We start from the raw sequence: 20,684 nt of genomic DNA on the forward strand, positions 1-20,684 counted from the left end.
GCGCCTGGGTGGTTCAGTCGGTTGAGCGTGCAACTTCGGCTCAGGTCACGATCTCACAGTTCGTGCGTTAGAGCCCCGCGTCGGGCTCTGGGCTGACGGCTCGGAGCCTGGACCCTGCTTCCGATTCCGGGTCTCCTCCTTTCTGTACCCCTCCCATGCTCATGCTCTGTCTCTCAATAATAAAAAAAATAAATGTAAAAAAAAATTTAAAGGGAAGGAAAGTCTGATATGCTACAACATGGGTGAACCTTGAGGACGTTATGCTAAATGAAATAAACCAGTCACAAAAGGACAAATACTGGGTGATTCCACTTAGAGAAGGTCCGCAGGGCAGTCAAAGTCCTAGAGATGGAAAGTAGAGTGGTGACTGCCAGGGCCTGGGGAGAGAGGGGTGAGATGTTGTTTAACGGGGTCACAGTTTCAGTCTAAGATGATGAAAAGCTACCGGGAGCACCTGGGGGCTCAGTTGGTCAAGCATCCGACTCCGTTTCGGCTCAGGTCATGATCTCATGGCCCAAAGTCAGGCTCTGCGTGGACGATGCAGAGCCTGCTTGGGATTCTCTGTCTCTTCCTCTCTCTCTGCCCCTCCCCCGCTCGTGCTCTCTCTAAATAAATAAACAAACAAACCTAAAAAAAAAGAAAAAGAGTTTCTGGAGATGGATGGTATTGATGGCTGTCCCATGATATGAATATACTTAGTGGCCCTGAACTGTACCCTTAAAAATAATTAAGATGGGAGGACTGGGTGTTGTATGGAAACCAATCTGCCAATAAATTTCACATAAAAAATAATTAAAATGGGAAAAAATAAGACGGTAAATTTTATGTTATCTGAATTTTACCACAATTTTTTTTTTTTAAAGAAAGGGACAAGGTAGCCCTTCATATGTCAACACGGAAAGGTGCCCAGGGGCACTCTGAGGTGGAAAGAGGATGTGCATGCAGGGCAGGATCCCGGTAGGGTTGTGTTTGTCTTGAAAACATTTGCCACTAGCTAAAACTTTTTTTAATTACACATAGTGTAGATGGTGTGGGAAAACAAACCTTCTTACATATTTTTAGTGGCTGTGCAAAGTGGTAGAACCTCTCGTTGTAATTTGGTCCAGAAATGTCCTTGGGCCCAGAAATGCTGGGCATTTACACCTGCACGGAGAAGGACAGACATGGGAACAGCAAGCCCTTGCGAGACAGCGTCAATGGCCACCATTACCAGGAAATGCTATGCAGCTGCTAAAAAGGATGAGGGAGGGGGCTCCTGGGTGGCTCAGTCGGTTAAGTGTCCGTCTTCGGCTCAGGTCCTGATCTCACGGTTGGTGACTTTGAGCCCCGCTTTGGGCTCTGTGCTGCCAGCTCAGAGCCTGGCGTCTGCTTCGGACTCTGTGTCTCCCTCTCTCTCTGCCCCTCCCCCACTTGCACTCCGTGTGTGTGTGCCTCTCTCTCAAAAAATAAACATTAAAAAATTAAAAAATAAAAAAGGATGAGGGAGAGGCTCTAGACCAGCGCTCTCCCGTAGAACCTTCTGGGATGATGGCAATGTTCTACATCTATACTGTGCTATATGGGAGCTGTAAGCCACATATGGCCAGTGAGCACCTGAGGCTAACGTGATGGAGGATGGAGGTTTTATTTTATTCAATTTTAATTAAGTTCAAATAGCCTCCTGCGGTTAGTGACTACTGCATTGAAAACACGCATCCAGGGGCGCCTGGGTGGTGCAGTCGGTTAAGCGTCCGACTTCAGCCAGGTCACGATCTCGCGGTCCGTGAGTTCGAGCCCCGCGTCGGGCTCTGGGCTGATGGCTCGGAGCCTGGAGCCTGTTTCCGATTCTGTGTCTCCCTCTCTCTCTGCCCCTCCCCCGTTCATGCTCTGTCTCTCTCTGTCCCAAAAATAAATAAACGGTAAAACCCATAAACTTTAAAAAAAAAAGAAAAAAGAAAAAAAAAAGAAAACACGCATCCAGAAACAAGATCCGTCATTGAGAGGAGAAAAGCCAAGTGCAGGCCGGGCTGTGCAGCGTGTAAACCGCCCCATAAATGAGAGGCCATGTGGGGATTCACTCCGCCGTCTGTTTGAGGAGGTGGCCTCCCAGTGGAAGGGACATAAAAAAACAGGCAACGGTGGCAGCCTGGGGTCCGGGCTGCTCTGAATATTGTTGTAGAATAACACACCCCAAAACTCAGTGGCTTACGGCAACCACCATTTGTGCGCTCACGGTCCCTTGGGTCAGAAATCCAGGCTGCTGTCTCTTGCTACAGTGCCGGCTGCTGGCTGGAGTGTCCCCACCCTCCCGTGGGTGACCCCTCGGCTAAGGGGGCCTTGGGGGGGGCTGACGGTTGGCCGGAGCACGTGTCTGCCAGCTTTGCGCTTGGTCCTCGGTTCCCCGTGAGGTAGTCTCTCCCTCCCCACGTGATCTCCCCTGCACAGTAGCCACAACTTCTTGCGCAGCAGCTGGCTTCCCCCAGAGCACAGAACTGGGAACTGTGAGGCCTCCTTAGGCTTCAGTCCATCATTCCCGGCACCTTCCAGGGGTAGGACTGCACAGAGGCACGCACAGCAGGAGGCGGGTTCCCTGGGAGCCTCAAAGGAAGTCTCCACAGGAAGATGGGTGGGGGCTGAGGGGGGAGGTGGGGGGAAGACCTAACTTTAAATGTTTTTTTTTTCTCCTAACTTTAAAATGTTCACCATGGTGGGGGGCTGGGGGAGATGCCAGTGCAGCTCAGTAGGTTGAGCATCTGACTCTTGATTTCGGCTTAGGTCATAATCCCAGGGTTGTGGGATCAAGCCCCACGTTGGGCCCTGTGTGAGCATGGAGCCTGCTTAGGATTCTCTCTCTCACACTCTGCCCCTTTCCCCCACTCACGCACTCTCTCCCTCTCAAATAAAAATGTTTTTAATTTTTAAAAATGTAATTAAAAAAATAAAATGTTCATGGATAACGTGTTGCCTTATTATTTGAGTTTACAAAGCCATACAATTGCATGGGTCTGCCTCCATACCTTTGCCCATGCTGTTCCCTCTGCCTCGACACCCTTCCCTTCCACCTACAGCTGAGATATGCCTGGAGAAACTTTCCCTGAATGCCCAAGTCAAATGACTCCCTGCTTCCTCTGCACTCCTCACACCTGGTGCCTCTAGGATCTTATTCTGCCCCTCCTGGACTTAATCCCCCTCTCCTGGCAGCCTCTTAAGGTCAGCCCAATCTACATCATGTCTGAGCACAGGTACACACACGCGCGCACACACACACACACGCGCGCGCACACACACACACACACACTGAAATCATGCTGATGCTAAGTTGCTCTAAAGTGATTTGGGGACCCAACCCAGGAAAATACACACTTACCCAGTCCACAATCTCCCCACCCCACGGAGCCTTTGCTGGCATCTGTGATTGCACTGCCCAGAATGGCCACCAGGTGGCAGTGGAGCCCAGCCTCCAACCTCCCCAGGCCGCTGTCGGAGCTGAAAAAGCACCCGTCGGTTGGGAAGGCCAGGACAGGGGGCCCCAAGCCCAGCTTTGAAGAGAAATTTCCCATCCTTATCTCCCACTCCCCTCCTCAGCTTCAAAATTTGCTTCCCCCCAAACAAAATGACTCTAATTAGAGGCGTGCCAACCACCGATAGAGGCAGCAGGCTGGACGAATCTACATCTTGCACCGAGGAAAGATACCAGACATAAAAGAAAACACCCTGCACGGTTCCTTTTCTATGAAGCTCTAGAATAAGCAACATTAATCTATGGCGGAAAACATCAGAATGGCGGTTGCCTCAAAGGGGGGAGCGGGCAGGCTTGAGTGGGGAAGTATGAGTGAGAGTCCTTCTTGGGGTGATGGTAAGCACTCTGTGTTAGTTTCCTGGAGCTGCCATAACAAAGTTCCACCACGAATGAGGTGGGTTAAAACAACACACATGTGCAACATGCATGTTGGAGGCTGGAAACATTCTGGAGGTTGGAAATCTGACATCAAGGCCACACTCCTTCTGAAGGCTCTCGGGAAGAATCCTTCCTTGATCTTCTAGCTGATTGTGGTTACCAGTCCTGGCATTCCTGGGCGTAGAGCCGCATCCCTCCGTCTCTGCCTCTGTCCTCGCGCGGCCTTCTTCCCCCTATGTGTGTCTGTATCCAAATCTCCTTCTCCTTTCTCTATAAAGACACCAGTCATTGGATTTAGGATCCACCCTAGTCCCAGATGATTTCATCTTAACTCCGTTACATCTGCAAGACCCTATTTCCAAATCGGGTTGCATCCACAAGTACCAAGAGTCAGGACCTGGGGCGCCCGGGGGGCTCAGTCAGTTAAGCTTTCAACTCTGGATTTCAGCTCAGGTCATGATCTTGCAGTTCGTGAGTTCGAGCTCCACATCGGGCTCCGCTCTGGCAGTGTGGAGCCTGCTTGGGACTCTCTCTCTCTCTCTCTCTCTCTCTCTCTCTCTCTCTCTCCCTCCCTCTCAAAGTAAATAAATAAACTTAAAAAAAAAACAAGAGTCAGGACCTGAACATATCTTTTCAAGGGACTCGATTCAGCCCAGTTCATGTTCTTTATCTTGGAAAGAGTCTGGACAACACAGGCAGATGTACCTATCAAAAATAATCAAAAGTCCACTAAGATTTGTGCATCTCACTGGATATAAGTTTTGCAGACAGAAACAGATATTGAGCTCCAACTAGTGATATGCACCCTGCAGTGCTTAGGGGTGAGACAGACTCGGTGTCTGCAACTCACTGCATTGAGTTGCCCTGGCTCTTTTAACTGCAAACAATTCCTCAGTCCCTCTCCTTCATGATCTTGACACTTTCAAAGAGGACAAACCAGGTATTTTGTGAGACTGTCCCTCGTGTGGCTCTCTCTGAAGTTTCCTTGCTGTCAGACTCAAGCTCTGCGCTTGTCAGGACCCCCGCTGCTGGTGGCGTGTCTGTCCTCCTCGGTGCTTGCCATCACGGACACCTGAGAGCCACTTGTCCCCTTACTGGTCATGTCAATAGTGGTCACTTGGTCAAGTGGCTGTCTGCCAGTTTTCACCACTGGCAAGTTACCGTATTTTCTCTTTATAAGGAGAAGTATCTTGTGGGAAGATATTTTTATTTTTTATTTTATTTTTTTTAATTTTTTTTAATTTTTTTTTAACGTTTATTTACTTGAGAGACAGAGCATGAACGGGGGAGGGGCAGAGAGAGAGGGAGACACAGAATCGGAAGCAGGCTCCAGGCTCCGAGCGGTCAGCACAGAGCCCGACGCAGGGCTCGAACTCACAGACCGCGAGATCGTGACCTGAGCTGAAGTCGGACGCTTAACCGACTGAGCCACCCAGACGCCCCGGGAAGATATTTTTAAACCATCTAAATATCCTTTTAATCTTCCAACGTTCACTAATTTTAACGTCACGTATGATGCTTGCCTCAATCAATCTATTGCTACGTAATAAATGATCCCAAAACATAGCAGCTGAAGACAAAAATCATTCATTTTCTCACTGTTTTGGGGAGCTGAGAATTCAGGAGGAGTCTGACTGGAAGGTTCTGGCTCAGAATCTCTCAGAAGCTTGCAGTCAAGATGTCAACTAGGTCTGGGGCTCTTGGGCAGCTCAGTCTGTTAAGCGTCCAACTTCAGCTCAGATCATGATCTCATGGTTTGTGAGTTCGAGCCTCTCATCGGGCTCTGTGCTGACAGCTCGGAGCCTGGAGCCTGCTTCAGATTCTGTGTCTCCCTCTCTCTGCCCCTCTTCCTGCTCATGACCTGTCTCTCTCTGTCTCTCAAAAATAAAATAAACATTAAAAAAAAAAGAAGACGTCAGCTGGGGCTGCAATTATCTGAAAGCTCAGCTGGGCTGGGGCATTGGTGGCCAGTGGGAATATAACATGTGAGCCAGACATGAGAACCACACACTTAACTTTTAGTTTTCCAGCAGCCATGGTTTTAAAAGTATAAAAAGATATCGGTGACATTGATTTTTGTAATATATTTTATTTAACTCAATGTAACTAAAGTCACACTTCAACACGTTCTCAACTTGAAAAATTATTAACAACGTATTTGACATCTCTTTTTTCATGATGTCTTTGAAATTCAGTGTATATTTCACACAGCATATTCCAGTTTGGACCCGGCCATAGCAAGTGCTTAACAGCCCCTGGTGGCTAGTGACTCGTGTGGGACAGTCAGTGCGGAGGCCCCTGCTTCCAAGATGACTCACATACAGGACTGTTAGGGGAAGCCTCAGTCCCCACCACATGGGACTGTTCATAAGGCTGCCTGAGTGTCCCCACGATATGGAAGCTGTCTTCACCTAGACAGAGTGATGGCGGAGAAAGGGCAAAGAGAAAGCACCCGCTTATTAATGACCTTGTTCTCCAACCCAGTACCACTTCTGCCATATTCTAGCCATCAGAATCGAATCACTGAGGGGCGCCTGGGTGGCTCAGTTGGTTAAGCATCTGACTTCAGCTCAGGCCATAATCTCACAGTTCATAGGTTCAAGCCCCACATTGGGCTCTGTGCTGACAGCTCAGAGCCTGGAGCCTGCTTCGGATTCTGTGTCTCCCTCGGTCTCTGCCCCTCCCCCACTCATGTTCTGTGTCTTTCTCAAAAATAAATGAACATTAAAAAAAAAAGAATCATTGAATCCAGCCCCCACTCAAAGGGAAGTGAATTAGATTTCACCTCTTGAGGAGAAGAATGTCAAAGAATTGGTGGTCGTATCTTAAAATCACCATATTCCCAATTATTTGCTTATTCATTTATATCAAGATGGACCCATGGGTTTTATTTTATTTCAGGGGTTAAAAATCCATCACCACCATTACTTACGTCAGTGCTCAAAGTGACCCAGATTCGGCCACAGCCCAAGTCACTTTCTGCTGGCTCCTGTGTCTTGTCACCACGTCCCAGTCATTCTCTGGGCATTTACTTGTTTCTGGCACAAGATGTTCAGGCTCACTTTCTACTTTTCTTACCCCCGCCCTGGTTCCTTTTACTGGAGAATGAGATTTTAAAACCAAACTCTGGGCGCTTTTTTATTTTTGCCAATCTCTCAGGCGTAAAGTGATATCTCCTGGTTGTTTTCATTCTCATTTCCTATTACTAACTAGTTTGAGCCTGATTCATTTGCTGGTGTTTTTCCTCTTCTGTAAATTCCTGTTCACATCCATTGTCCCTTATCCTTTGGGGCCACTGTCTCTTCTGTTGTGTATGTGCAAGCTTCCTGTATATTCTAAGCACTGCAATTTTATTTTATTTTATTTATTTTATTGTATTATTTTACTTTACTATGTTATTTTTATTTTATTTTACTTTATTTTACTTTATCTTATCTTATTTTATTTTATCTTATCTTATCTTGTCTTATTTTATTTTATTTTATTTTATTCTATTTTATTTTTAGAGAGAGCACAAGCAAGGGAGTGGAGGGAGGAAGGAAGAGACAGGATCTCAAGCAGGCTCCACATTGAGTGTGGAGCCCGATGCAGGGCTTGATCCCACAACCCTGGGATCATGACCTGAGCCGAAATCAAGAGTTAGATGCTCAACTCACTGAACCACCCAGTCCTAAGCACTGCACTGAAAATTTTTTTAGTAGTTTTTTTTTTTTTTTTAATTTTTTTTTTTCAACTTTTATTTATTTTTGGGACAGAGAGAGACAGAGCATGAACGGGGGAGGGGCAGAGAGAGAGGGAGACACAGAATCAGAAACAGGCTCCAGGCTCTGAGCCATCAGCCCAGAGCCCGACGCGGGGCTCGAACTCACGGACCGCGAGATCGTGACCTGGCTGAAGTCGGACGCTTAACCGACTGCGCCACCCAGGCGCCCCAGGCACTGCAATTTTAGACACTGCTGTGTGTTCACTCTCTGACCCCTGCCTGTTTACTCTGTCCATGGTACCTTGGGCCAGAATTCCTCAATTTTGATGAAATCAGAGTAATTAAAAATATATATATATTTTGCCTTTTATACACTTGTGGGGGTTCTGGTTGTGGCAAAACACAGATAACATACAAGTTACCATTTTAGTGGTTTTTAAGGGTACAATTCAGTGGCATTAACAACAATCACTGGGTTGGACAACCATCATCACCGTCTATCTCAGGAACTTTTTCGTCCTCCCAGACGGAAACTCTGTCCTCCTCCCCAAGCCTCTGGAAGCCTCTATCCTACTTTCCATCTCTTTGAGGGTGGCTGCTCCAGGCACCGCAAATCGTGGAACCATCACAATACTTGTCCTTTTGTGTCTGGCTTCTTTCCCTTTGCTTAGTGTCTTAAAGGTTCATCCATGGTGGTGCCTGTGTCGGACGTTCATTTCTTCTTAAGGCTGAATAATATTCCCTCCTTTGAATACAACACATTTGGTGCATCCACTCACCTGTGCGTGGATATTTGCGTTGTTTTCCCCTTTGGGCTGTTGTGAATAACGCTGCTATGAATGGAGATTCGAGCATCTGTTTGAGTTCATTTTTCAACCTGGGATTGGAGATCGTATGGCAATTCTGTTTCACTTTTTGAGAAGCCGCCAACCTGTTTTCCACACCAGCTGCCCTGTTTTGCATTCCCACCAGGCACTACAACAGGGTTCCGATTCCTGTACATCCTCACCAAGACGTAGTTTCGACGTTTTTTTTTTTTTTTCTTTTTTACGAGAGCCATCCTAATGGGTGTGAAGTGTTATCCCATCGTGGCTTTGATTTGCATCTCCCTAATGATAATGAGCATCCTCTCGTGTGTACTCTGGCCATCTGAGTGTCTTTTTTGGTGAGAAGTCTAATTAAGTTGTTCTGAATCAGATTCTTTATGCTTGTACTTTTGAAATTAGCTTCATTTAAGAGGTCTTTTCTCACCTCTGGGCACAAAGTGATTTCTGACTATTCTTCTACTAATGAGAGGGCACTTTGGGGGTGAAATATATATCACATGCATCATTTCAATCATTTGTAAATGTACAATACAGGGGCATCGATTATATTCACAAGTCCTGTATCCATCACCACTATCAATACCCAAAACTTTTTCATCGTCCCCAACATAAACTCTGTCGCCATTAAACAATAACTCCCTGGGGCACCTGGCTGGCTCAGTCGGTTGAGCATCTGACTTCAGCTCAGGTCATGATCTCATGGTTCGTGAGTTCGAGCCCCACATCAGGCTCCCTGCTGTCAGCACAGAGCCTACTTCAGATCCTCTGTCCCCCTCTCTCTGCTCTTCCCCCACTTAAGCTCTCCACAAAATAAATAAATGTTAAATAATAATAAATAAAACAAACAATAGCTCCCCGTCCTCCTTCCCCCCTCCTGCTTCTGGCAGCTGAATCTATCTATTATTGTTCTTCTGAGTCTGGCTTGTTTCCCTTAGCATTACACTTTCAAGAACTCTCCATGCTATAGCATGTGTTCAAATCTCATTCCTTTTTATGGCTAAATGATATTCCACTATGTGCTTATAACTGCTAATTTTATGATTTTCCCCTTCATGTTAAGACTTTTTTTTTTAATGTTTATTTTTATTTCTGAGAGAGAGAGAGAGACAGAGCATGAACGGGGGAGGGTCAGAGAGAGGGAGACACAGAATCGGAAGCAGGCTCCAGGCTCCGAGCCATCAGCCCAGAGCCCGACGCGGGGCTCGAACTCACGGACCGCGAGATCATGACCTGAGCCGAAGTCGGCCGCTTAACCGACTGAGCCACCCACGCGCCCCTAAGTGTGTTTATTTTTTGAGAAAGAGAGCACGAGTTGGGGAAGGGCGGAGAGAGGGAGGGACAGAGGATCCAAAGCGGGCTCCACACTGACAGCACAGAGCCCAATGCGGGGCTTGAACTCGCGAGCCGTGACATCATGACCTGAGCCAAAGTCGGACGCTGAGCCACTCAGGTGCCCCACCTTCACATTAAGACTTTAATCCACGTTAAGAGTCTGCCTGTGTTTGCAACTGGGGGCCGGTTTCCCAACACCATCTTCTGAACCCTCTCTCCTTTCCTGGGCGGGCTGTGGGGTCACCTTTACCCACACACTTGGTTCTCATGCAACCTCTGTCTGCTCCAGCCCACCGTGCTCCCTCGTTGGTCTGTTTCTCTGTGCGTCAGCACCCCACTGCTTTTATTATAATGGCGTGTGCCTTTTTCGACTGGCAGGGGAAGGCTCCTCCTTACTATTCTTTCTTAAGGTTGTGCCATCCACGCCATGTCTCATCAAATCCCCAGAACATCCCCATGTCAACAGGTACAACCCTTTTTCCCATAAGACAGTGAGGAACCAGGCTTCAGGGGGGGAAGTGACCATGGCGGAGCTAGGACAAAACAAGGCCAGTCTGACTCTCCAGCTGCCCCCTGGTCCCCGGCCCCCAGCTGCCTCTCCTCTCTGTAGCCCACTGGGGTTTTATCCGCAAGAAGGAGGAAGGGGCTAAAAAAGAAACCACTGTGCATTTAAACAGAGAAACTTTCCAACAGGAAATTGCTTACGGAGGTGATGGAGGAGCCCAAAAGTCAAAAAAGAGACTGCGGAAAAGCTCAGAGATTCCTCGCAGAAGCCAGTGCCACCTCTAAGCTGGAGGGAGCAGGGGAGGAGGAAATGTTACGGCAGGACAGGGCCTTTGGCCCCTCAGAAAATTGGAAATGCATCCATATGATAGGACTATGAGCCACCATTAGTTGAGCATTTACTATGTGCCAGGGTTTTCCACTAGTATTTTACATGTACTCTATATACACAAGGTGTGGCTCCTTCTGGCCTCCGCTCAAACCTCCTCAGAGATGCCCTATAATGCCACCAACAAAGATCCGTCTCCTGCTTTATTGTCCTTTATGGCATTATCAGTTTATCAGTAACTGAAATTATCCCATACGAGTGTTCGTCTATTATCTCCCCCGCCACCTGCCCCATCTCAAGACTGTAAGCCCCATGAGGGCAGGACTTGAGTCTTGGTGCATCTGAGCGCCCGGATGAGAGTCTCAATCAATCACCCAGATCATAGGTACTCTTATGTTGCTTCGATAACTAATCTAAAGAACGCTCTCATGAAATCCTCACAAGACATCCATAAGGTGGGCACGAGGGTCCTCATTTTATAGAAGAAGAAACTGAGCCCCAGAGAAAGTCCCAAATTCGCCCAAGCTCACCTAGCTAGTAAGTAGCGAAGCTGAATTCGAAGCCGGGTCTGTTGCTCTCGACCTGAACACCCGCGCCCCCTTCTTGCCTTGGTGCCTTCCTTCCAAATCTCTCCTTGCTCTGTGGTTTCCCACACTACCCTCACCGCTACCCCCCAAACCTCTCTTGTCCTGGAAATTCCCAGGGCCTTGCGGAGCTGGGCTGCAGTAACACTTTGCGCCAGGAGGTGTCACCAGAGAAGTCTCGTGGCCACGGTCTGCGGTCCGCACCCCAGCGACGAACGTGCCATAGTTTAATCACTTTTAAGGATATTCCCAAGTTTTTCCTCCACAAACCAAGCGGCAGCTATATCCTAGCACCTGTGGTCACAGGCTATGAGGGGAGGATTTCTCTGGGAATGGGTTTCTCGAAATGGAGTTGCAAAGATCAATGAACATCTTTAAACTGCATAGATTCCGTGAACGTGCGAAGCCTGGTTTTACAGCTGAAGAGTGTGGGGCCCAGAGAGGGCACACGGTTTACCCGAGGGCATACAGCAAGTTAGTACAAGAGCCAGGTCTGAAGCTGGTTCCTCCGGCCACAGATTTTGCCACCACGCTTGGATGGATGCTTCCACCTAGGCTCAAGTGCAGTCTTTGTGCACTTGGACATGCGTGTGGACCTGTATCTGACTGTTCCTCTGTCGTCCAAGCCTCCATTCACTCACTTAACAAATACATTGGTGAGATACAGGATCAACACTGCCCACTCAAATAACAAGTGTCTCCCACACAAGGAAATAATTTATTTTCCTCTCTGATATTAATCTGAATGAAAGCAGTCCAGGGTTGGATGATGGCTTTATGGTGTCAGGGACCCAGACTCTTTCCGTCTTACAGCTCTTCCATCTTAGACTGACAGTTTCCATCTCATGGCCCAACGTGGCAGCTGTAGCGTTGCCATCACATCTACATTCCTGCCAGTGGGGAGTGGAGAAAAGGAAGTAGAAGCCAACATCTTTAAGGGCACAAACCAGAATGTTTTGTGCCATTTCCACTCTCATTCAATTGGCCAGACTGAGTCACATGTCCTACACCGCTGCAGAGGAGGCTGGAACAGCATTAGCTGGGCGGCTATGCTTTCTGCTAAAACTCGGGGTTCTACAACCAATGAATACCTTGGCCACTCCCTGCCACCCATACATTTTCTGAGCACCTACTATGTGTGAGAGAAGGTGCAGCAACCTAGAAAGAGTGCAGACCTGGGAATTTGATTCATCTTGGGTTGAACCCCAATTCTGCCTTTCCCAGCTGTGTGTCATGACCTCGCTGAGCCTTAGTTCTCTCGTTTAGAAAGTGGAGACAAGACAGTGCGTGTGCTCGTGCACTGCGAGAGCATGCGGAGTCAGCGTTGGGTCCAGGGTACGGTTGGCATCAAAGAAATGGCACCTGCTTCTACAAGAGTTAGACGCTGAGCCGGGTTCCCGGGCTGGGGGGGAGGGGGGTGGCGGGGAGAGGTGACTCAGCAGAGGCCCTGCCCTCGAGCCCTATGGGGAGACATTCCAACGCAGCCTCCTGTAAATAAAAGCTCAGAGACTGCTCAGCACATAATCCCAACGCGTCCGTCACGCATGAGTCAGAAGCAGTTATGCCCTTAAGTCATAAAGTCGCAGCTGGACCCGAGATAACTGGCACCCTTCCAATCCCACCCCGGCCCCATTTTACAGAGGAGCAAACAGAGCTGACGGAAGAGCCGTGACCACAGCGTGACTACAGTTTGATTTTATCAGCCTCCCCCTGCTGGGATGTGTGGGTTAGTTCCAGTATGGAGTGATCGGAAACAGACTTGGCTGGACCTCCTAAGCCCACAGGAGCGGGGTTTTCCAGACTGGCTGGGGAGAAACAGGATTGCCGGGGCGAAGCGTCGTCCCACTGGGTGCTCTGACCTCAAGAATGGGAGGTGTCTCTCTCCAATTTACTTACAGATCAGTTTCTCAACCTCAGCACTACGGACATTTGGGGCCAGAGAATTCTCTGTCCCGTGCGTGGCAAGAACATTAGCAGTGTCCCTGGCCTCTCTACTCATGAGACGGCAATAGCATATCACCACCCCCAGCTGTGACAACCACAAATGTCTCAAGATGTTGCCAAATGTCCCGTAGGGGTCAAAAGCGTCCCCAGTTGAAAACCACTGCTTGAGATAGACAGAGCCTGCAAGTAGGATGTTTAAGCACAGATTCTTTAAGCAGATTTATGGATGTTAGTGATTTTCTTCTCTGTGGGCAGGTGTATGTTTTTTCTCTTAGGAAGGGGTACAATGGCCTTCGTAGTTATTAATGATTTCAGGCCATTATTGGTACAATTCGTGGCATTTGAATGTGGACAATAGAAATTATATTATAGGGGCGCCCGGGTGGCTCAGTCAGTTAAGTGTCCAACTTCGGCTCAGGTCGTGGTCTCACAGTTTGTGAGTTCAAGCCCCGCGTCAGGCTGTGTGCTGACAGCTCAGAGCCTGGAGCCTGTTTCAGATTCTGTGTCTCCCTCTCTCTCTCTTTCTGCCCCTCCCTGGCTCTCACTGTCTCTCTCAAAAATAAATAAACATTAAAAAAATTTTTTTTGAGAAATTATATGACAATGTTGTATGAACATTAAATTTCCTGACTTTTGAAACCTATTTCAAACCTGTGGCCATGTATGAGAATGTCCTTGTTCTTCAGAAATGCACTCGGGGTAAAAAGTCATCAGGTCTGTATCTGACTCTCAGATGGTTCAGAAAAATTACACACACAGAGAAAATGATAAATCAAGTGTAGCAAAATGTTGAAAATTGGGGGATCTGAGTGAAGGAGATATGGAAGCTCATCGAGCTATTCTTTTTTATATATATATATATTTATTTTTGAGAGAGACAGAGAGGGAGGGAGGGAGCACGACCGGGAGAGGGGCAGAGAGAGAGGGAGACACAGAATCGGAAGCAGGCTCCAGGCTCCGAGCCGTCAGCACAGAGCCTGACATGGGGCTCAAGATCATGACCTGAGCTGGAGTCAGACTCTTCACTGACCCCGCCACCCAGGTGCCCCTTATTGCACTATTCTTGCAACTTCTCAGTAAAATTGAAATCATCTTAGAAATTATTTTGGAGGGATTTTGTAACGGTCGCCTAGGTCTTATTCTAGTTTTTAAAACACGGTTTTTTAATCTGTTACTCCCTGGACTCCAAATTACCCCTGTTGCACAAACAGTACACCAAGCACATTCCTACCTCAGGACCCTTGATCTTTCCAGGCCTGCTGCCCAGCATACACTCCCTCACCCTTTCTCCCTGGCGAAATCTTACTCGTCTTTGGGCAAGTTAAGTGTTCTGAGCCTCAATTTTCTTTTCTATAAAATTGGGCCTAAGAGCAAGTGTATCTAAAATACCCAGCACACGGGGACAGCCACCTGCAAACACCAGCCCCCCACACCTTTCTCCCCAGTCCCCCCCGATCTTGATCCCCCCACACTCTGCAAGTAAGAAAGAGGGTGTAAAATAGAAACAGAGGATGGCTTGGTCTCCTATAACTGCAAAGTCCAGAAGATGATCACGCACAGTTCAGGTAAGGTTTGCTCTAGGCGGTTAATGCTAATAATAGCTAAAACTCAGTGAGTGCTTACCATGTGCCACTCCTCTAACCACAACATATTTAGCAGCTTATCTTCACAACAGCCCCATGAGGTAGCCATACTCTTATTATCCCTGTTTTCCACATTAGGAAACGACATCCCAAAAGAATAAAAACTTGCCCGTGGTCACACAGCACACAAGTGGGGGGGGCTCAGACTAGTCTGACTGACTAGAAAGGGAGATCCACTTTCAAGTAGGGCTTGATCCAGTCGCTCGAGGATCTCACCAAGGACCTGGTTTCCCTTGGTCTCTCCTCTTCGCCTTCTCCAGGGAACTCACCCCCTCATGGCTGCCAGCAGATTCTGATGAGACTTTTTTTCCCTCGGGGGAAAAAAGCACCCGTGTCTCAATTCCATGCCAAGATCCTCAAATGCACTCTCATTGGGCCATCTGAAGTCACACACCTATTTCTGAACCAATCACCATGTTCCAGGTCACTGGACAATGTTGCTTGGCTTTTATATTAAAGAGGTGGAGTCTGCTGAGAAAGCAGGCAAGAGAGATTCCTCCAAAAATTCAAGGTATTATTTCCCTGAAGGAGGGGGAATGGCTGTGGGCAACCAGAAACAGATGTCTGCATCCCCATGACTCACACATACAATAAAACACTGTAAAATGTAGAGGAGGAGGAGGAGGAGGAGGAGGAGGAAGGAGAATGGAGAATGGAGAAAGGAGGAAGGAGGAGGAGAGGAGGAGGCCTGGGTTGGGGACGGCTATGCTGTAGCCCAGGCATGCACCATCTGGCCAGCCTGGCCTGGCCATGACCCTCCAGGGAAGGAGGCCTTCCTGTCCACACCCACACCCCGAAGTGGTGGCAGGGTCACAGGGCAGGCACACTCAGGGTTTTGGAAGACGGCCTGCAGCACGGCCAGGTCACTTCTGGGCTACTTCCTTCTGGGCAGGAGGCCCTGCTGGGAACAGGGAACATGTGAAGACGTTCCCACAGACTGACCTAGGGAACAAGCAGCCCCGGCTGGGCACACGTAGCCTCTAGGGATAGTGGGCAAGGATACCTGACGTCCTGAGAACACAGTGGCCCCTCTTGTCTCACAGCCAGGAAACGCTGAGGCCCTTGGTCCTTCCACCAGGCTATAACCGGGAGCTTCTAAGGTCCCTGTGGGCCCCAAGCCCACTTTTTCCTTTCTTTTTTTTAATATTTATTCATTTTTTGAGAGACAGAGAGAGACAGAGCGTGAGTGGGGGAGGGGTAGAGAGCGAGGGAGACATAGAATCCGAGGGATGCAAGCTCCAGACTCCGAGCTGTCAGCACAAAGCTGACGTGGGGTTGGAACTCACGGACCGTGAGATCATGACCGGAGCCGAAGCCGGACGCCCAACCGACGAAGCCACCCAGGTGCCCTGAAGCCCACTTTTTCTTAACAGCCCACACATTCAATCATTAAAAAGCCAGTAATGCTTCTTCCCGCCCCAGGGCTTTTGCACTGGCTTTTTGCTCTGTCTGGAACACTGTTCCCCTACAGTCTCACATGGCCCCTTCCATCCCCTCCCATAAGTCTGCTCACATATCACCTTCTCAGTGAGGCAGTCCCTGGCCACCTTCATCAACAACTCAACCTGCCCTCCAGCCTCCCAGCTTCAGATCCTCCTTACCCTGCTTTGTGTTGTGTTTGTTTGTTTGTTTGTTTGTTTTCCAAAGCAGCCATCACTTTCTGGCATGTCAACAAGTTCATTACCTATTGATTATTATCCATCACCCCCCACCACCACCTCCCCAGGTGTCGGCTCCAGGAGGCAGAGATTTTTGTCTTCTTTTATTCCTGCTGTTTCCCGTACCTAGAACAGGCCCTGCCTTGTAATATCTGCTCAATAAATATTTGCTGAATGAATAAATACATGAATAGCAAAAATTATAGTGAAGCTCATTTTTGCAGTCAATTTGTGTTGTTTGGAACCTATGTAAATGTGCATGAGGAACCTTAAACGTTCTCCTCAACATCAGGCGCTGTGCGTCACTGAGGAACATCTCTTAGGAATGAGACTCCATTCCCCACGGGTCCACCAGCCCCCAGGACAGGGCTGGCTCGGAGCAGATGCTGAAAATGTTTAACCGGCAAATGTACCGTCAGGCAGATGACCAGGTGGGAGAAGGAAGTCAGTTGGCACGAGCCCCCATTACAGCCTCCCTGCCTCCAGCCCCCTCACCCCTGTGCACCCTTCTTACTCACTGCCCTTCCCTCTCGGTGCACCCCCACTCTAACCTGCCTCCTCTCGGCAGCTAGACGGATCCTCTCAAAGCACAAATTGGATCTTCAATTCTGCGGGGCTCCCTGCTGCCCTCGGAACAGCCTAGATTCCTCTGTAGGGCACCAAGCATGCCCAAGCCCCCATGGAACTTCCATTTTTCTACAACTTTCTTCTCATGTTCACTCCAGGCTCGCTGATTGTTTTTTCTTCAATTCAGTGAGTAAAACAACCTCTCGCCACCAGGGTGAGAGCACATGGCACGTGCTATTCCCTCTGTGTGGAGGACTCTCATACCTCACCTGATTCCCTTTCCCCAGCGGGTTCTTACTTAACTTCAGATTTCAGCTGATTCCCCTCCTGCAGGAAGCCCTCCCTGATTTCCCCTCCTGAGGTAGATCACGACTACGTATGCACTCCCATAGTTCTCTCTTTGCCCCAGTCTTTCATTCATGCATTAATTCAACACTTATTTGGCCTAAATGGTGCATAATGATCTGGCTCTTTAATATCTCTCTGATCCCACCTTCCCCCTTTTTTCCTCTCACCCCCTGCTCCAGCTACATAAGCCTCCTTGCTCTTGCTTGAGCACACCAAGCATGCTCCTGCCCCAGGGCCTCTGCACTTCTTTGGGTATCTTCATGCCAGTTCCTTCACTTCCTGCAGGTCTCTGCTTAACTGCTGCCTCCTCGGAAAGGCTCTGCCGACACCTTCCCCTCCCCATCTGCTGAAGCACTCCTCGTCATTCTCCGTCCATCCCTGTAGCCTGCATCATTTCTCCACATCATTTGTCCCTACTGGAAATTAGATTATCTTTTTACCTGTTTATTGTCTGTCCCTCTTGCGACTCTGAGGGCAGGGGCCTCCCATGTCTTGTCTGCTGCTGAATTATCAGCATTTTACACAGTACCTGGCCCACAGCAATTCTTGGTAAAGATTTGGTGAGTGAATGAATGTGGCAATCCAGATCAATATGACTCGGCACAAGCCATGGGGGGCTCCGTCCCCCGACACCGTGACACCTCGGGGGTGTCCATCTCGGGCAGCTTTGCAGCCTGAGTCTCAGAGCTAGGAGGAAGCGGAGAACATAGACCTAAAGGAAGAGAAGGGGCCAGCCACATCCCTCTCCAGGGAGATCGTTCACTTGGAAGTAGGTACAGTGAGTGCAAAGGCCCTGTGGCAGGATGACAGTAGGAGACATCAGGAGACAAGGCTGGAGAGTCAGCAGGGCCTTGAATGTCAGGTGAGGGTGTGGACCTCATCCCAACACTTTCATAGTCAAGTATAACACACAGGGGAAGTAATAAACATTTCTTCAGTGTCTCCTGCCTGTCAGTACCCTACCTCTCATTGTGTTCACTGTGAACCTTTCTAAAGCCTATGAAGCATTAGATTTCCATTTAATGAAGGAAAATGGACCTACATAGGCTCAGAAACACAGCTATGAGATTCCAAGTTTCTAAGGCTAGGCTCCTCCCATTGCCTTTGACCTTTGCCCCACCCACTCATCCCTGTGATTCCACCTCTTCCCTCCTTTCTGGCTTTGCTCTAATTGGTGACCAAAGGCACATGTCATTCTCCAGGACAGAAAAACAACTTGACGCCCATTCAACGTCTCCCCCGGAACACCCAACACCCATCGCATGTAACATATGCAAAACAGAACTCCCAGGTTCCCCACCCCCAGAGCTGATCTCCCCCAGCTCAGCCAGTGGCACCTCCGTCTCCCAAAGGCTCAAGCCAGGAACCTGAGCGTCATCCCTGACATCTCATCAACCAGCAAATGCTGGCCACTCCACCTTCAAAATACATCCAGAATCAGCCACTTCTCCCAAGTCCATGATCACCCTGGTCTGACCATCCATCCACTCCTACCTGGGCTATTTCAGCACCTGTCCCTGGTGTCCTGCCTCTGCACGGTCGCTGGGTCCATTCCTTGCGTGGAGCCAGAGAGACCCTGTTAAAAATATAAAGTCAAAGTCCCCATGCAATTCTTTACCAGAGCTTCCCGACAGAACTATGACGGACATGTTCCACATCTGTACCGCCCAATACGTTTCCCACCTGCCACGTGGGACTATTGAAATGGGCTCAGTCTAGCTGAAGGGCTGAATTTTTAATTTTACTTACTTTAATAGTTGGCAAGGCTGTGGGAAAACAAGCATTCTTGGACACAGCTGTGAGAGTATAAATTAGGACGTGATTCTAATCCCAGTATCCACCTACCTAAGAATGGTTTGTCTCTATCTACCAAAATGACAAGGGCATGTAACAGTTATCACGGCAATCCCACTTCAAGAGTGTGTCTTTCCCATGCAAAAGTGACATTACATTAAAAAAATTTTACAACATCCAAAGACAGGAAACAACCCAAGTGCCTGTTCAACAGACAACTAGTTACATGAATTATGTGGTCCAGCCACATAATGGAATACGATGATGTTGTAAAAAAAAAAAAATAGAGCAGAAACAAAGAAAAAATCCAGAAACTGGACTTCATCAAAAGCAAAAACGGTTTTGTGCACCAAAGGACACTATCCAAAAAGTGAAAACACAGCCAACAAAATGAGAAAATATATTTGCAAATCATGTATCTGGTAAGAGGCTAGCGTCCAGAATGCATGAAGAACTCTTACAACTCAACCACAAAAAGACAAATCATCCCATTTTGAAACAGGCAAAGGTTTGAATAAATGCACTGGGCTGAGCCTTAATTCACTCGGCAAGTGTTTACTGAGCCTCTACCACGTGCCCTATGCTGATCCCGACATGGGGATTCAGCTGAGAACAAAGCAAGTCCGGGCCCTCAGGAACTGGTTTTCTGGTGAATGCCACATGTTATGGCCCATGACAAGCGCTGTGAAGACAAAACATGATGATGTCACAGTGACTGGAGGAGGGGGCAACTTTGAGTAGGGAGGGCAAGAGGGCCCCCCCCCCCAGGAGGCAACATCATTGGGAATTAAGAGTAAATGAAAGGCTGTGGACTCGCTCCTGGGCCTGCGCCTAACAGATATTAAGCGCTCACCAAATCTTATAGTGACGCTTAGGGTCATTCTCCTCAGTGTACTGTCTTCTCCCTCGGGAGAACAAGAGGTCCTGGGGATCGGGCTCGACGTTTCTCCTCCCCGGGACGCTCAACAGCAGCTGGCACACAGTAGGTGTACGCAGGGTCCTCCTGACCTCCGCACGAGGTAGGGCTCGAGAAGCTAGCCCAGTGGGAATGGGCCTCAGCCCAGGAGTACGGTTCAAAGTGTCCACCAAGTGCTGGCTTTCTAGCCCCGGGCCGGCGCCCTCCACTCGCGCTCCCTGCACGCAGGAGGCGCTTGACAGGGCGTGCTGAAGAAACGCCCTTTTCTGGGTCCGGTGGCGCACGGCCTCGACCCATTGCACAGGCCGGCAAACCGAGCGAGAGATGGGCGGTGCCACGGCCGGCATTTCCGTGGGGGCAGGAACCGAGGCCCCCGCCGGGGGCGAACCGCGACGAGCTGGGACTCGCCGCCGCCCCACGCTTCCGTGCCCAGCTGCGCCCAGCTGCGCTCCTGCCCCCGGAGCGCCGCGGTTGGCTGCGGCTCGGAGGCCGCTGATTGGCCATCGCGGCCCCGGCGCGGTCCCCGATTGGCTGTGACGCGCGGCCGGGCGAGGCCCCCGCCGGCGCCGCCGCCGCGCCCGGCGCTGGGCGGTCATTGGGCGGCGTGATCTCGCCGCGGTTCCGCGGCCCTGCCGCCGCCGCCGCCGCTAGCTGAGCGC

The 20,684-nt window shown here is 49.2% G+C and overlaps 1 protein-coding gene across 6 annotated transcripts in view; it reads right to left on the reverse strand.

Moving 5' to 3' along the window:
- LOC123580033 overlaps positions 1 to 20,621 on the reverse strand; it is a 233,138-nt gene extending 212,517 nt beyond the window's left edge. For 2 of the 6 annotated variants that reach the window (XM_045444254.1, XM_045444253.1), the window contains exons 1-2: positions 19,963 to 20,621; positions 18,810 to 18,891 (exon numbers count right to left, since the gene is read on the reverse strand). In XM_045444254.1, coding sequence (XP_045300210.1) covers positions 18,810 to 18,891; positions 19,963 to 20,621 — 741 coding nt within the window. The remainder of the gene's footprint in view (positions 1 to 18,809; positions 18,892 to 19,962) is intronic. The other 4 variants (XR_006703092.1, XR_006703090.1, XR_006703091.1 and 1 more) reach the window with 4 other exon arrangements.
- Between the last annotated feature and the right edge of the window lie 63 nt (positions 20,622 to 20,684).

This window comes from Leopardus geoffroyi, chromosome A3 (assembly GCF_018350155.1).
Source record: "Leopardus geoffroyi isolate Oge1 chromosome A3, O.geoffroyi_Oge1_pat1.0, whole genome shotgun sequence".
NCBI classification, from domain to species: domain Eukaryota; kingdom Metazoa; phylum Chordata; class Mammalia; order Carnivora; family Felidae; genus Leopardus; species Leopardus geoffroyi.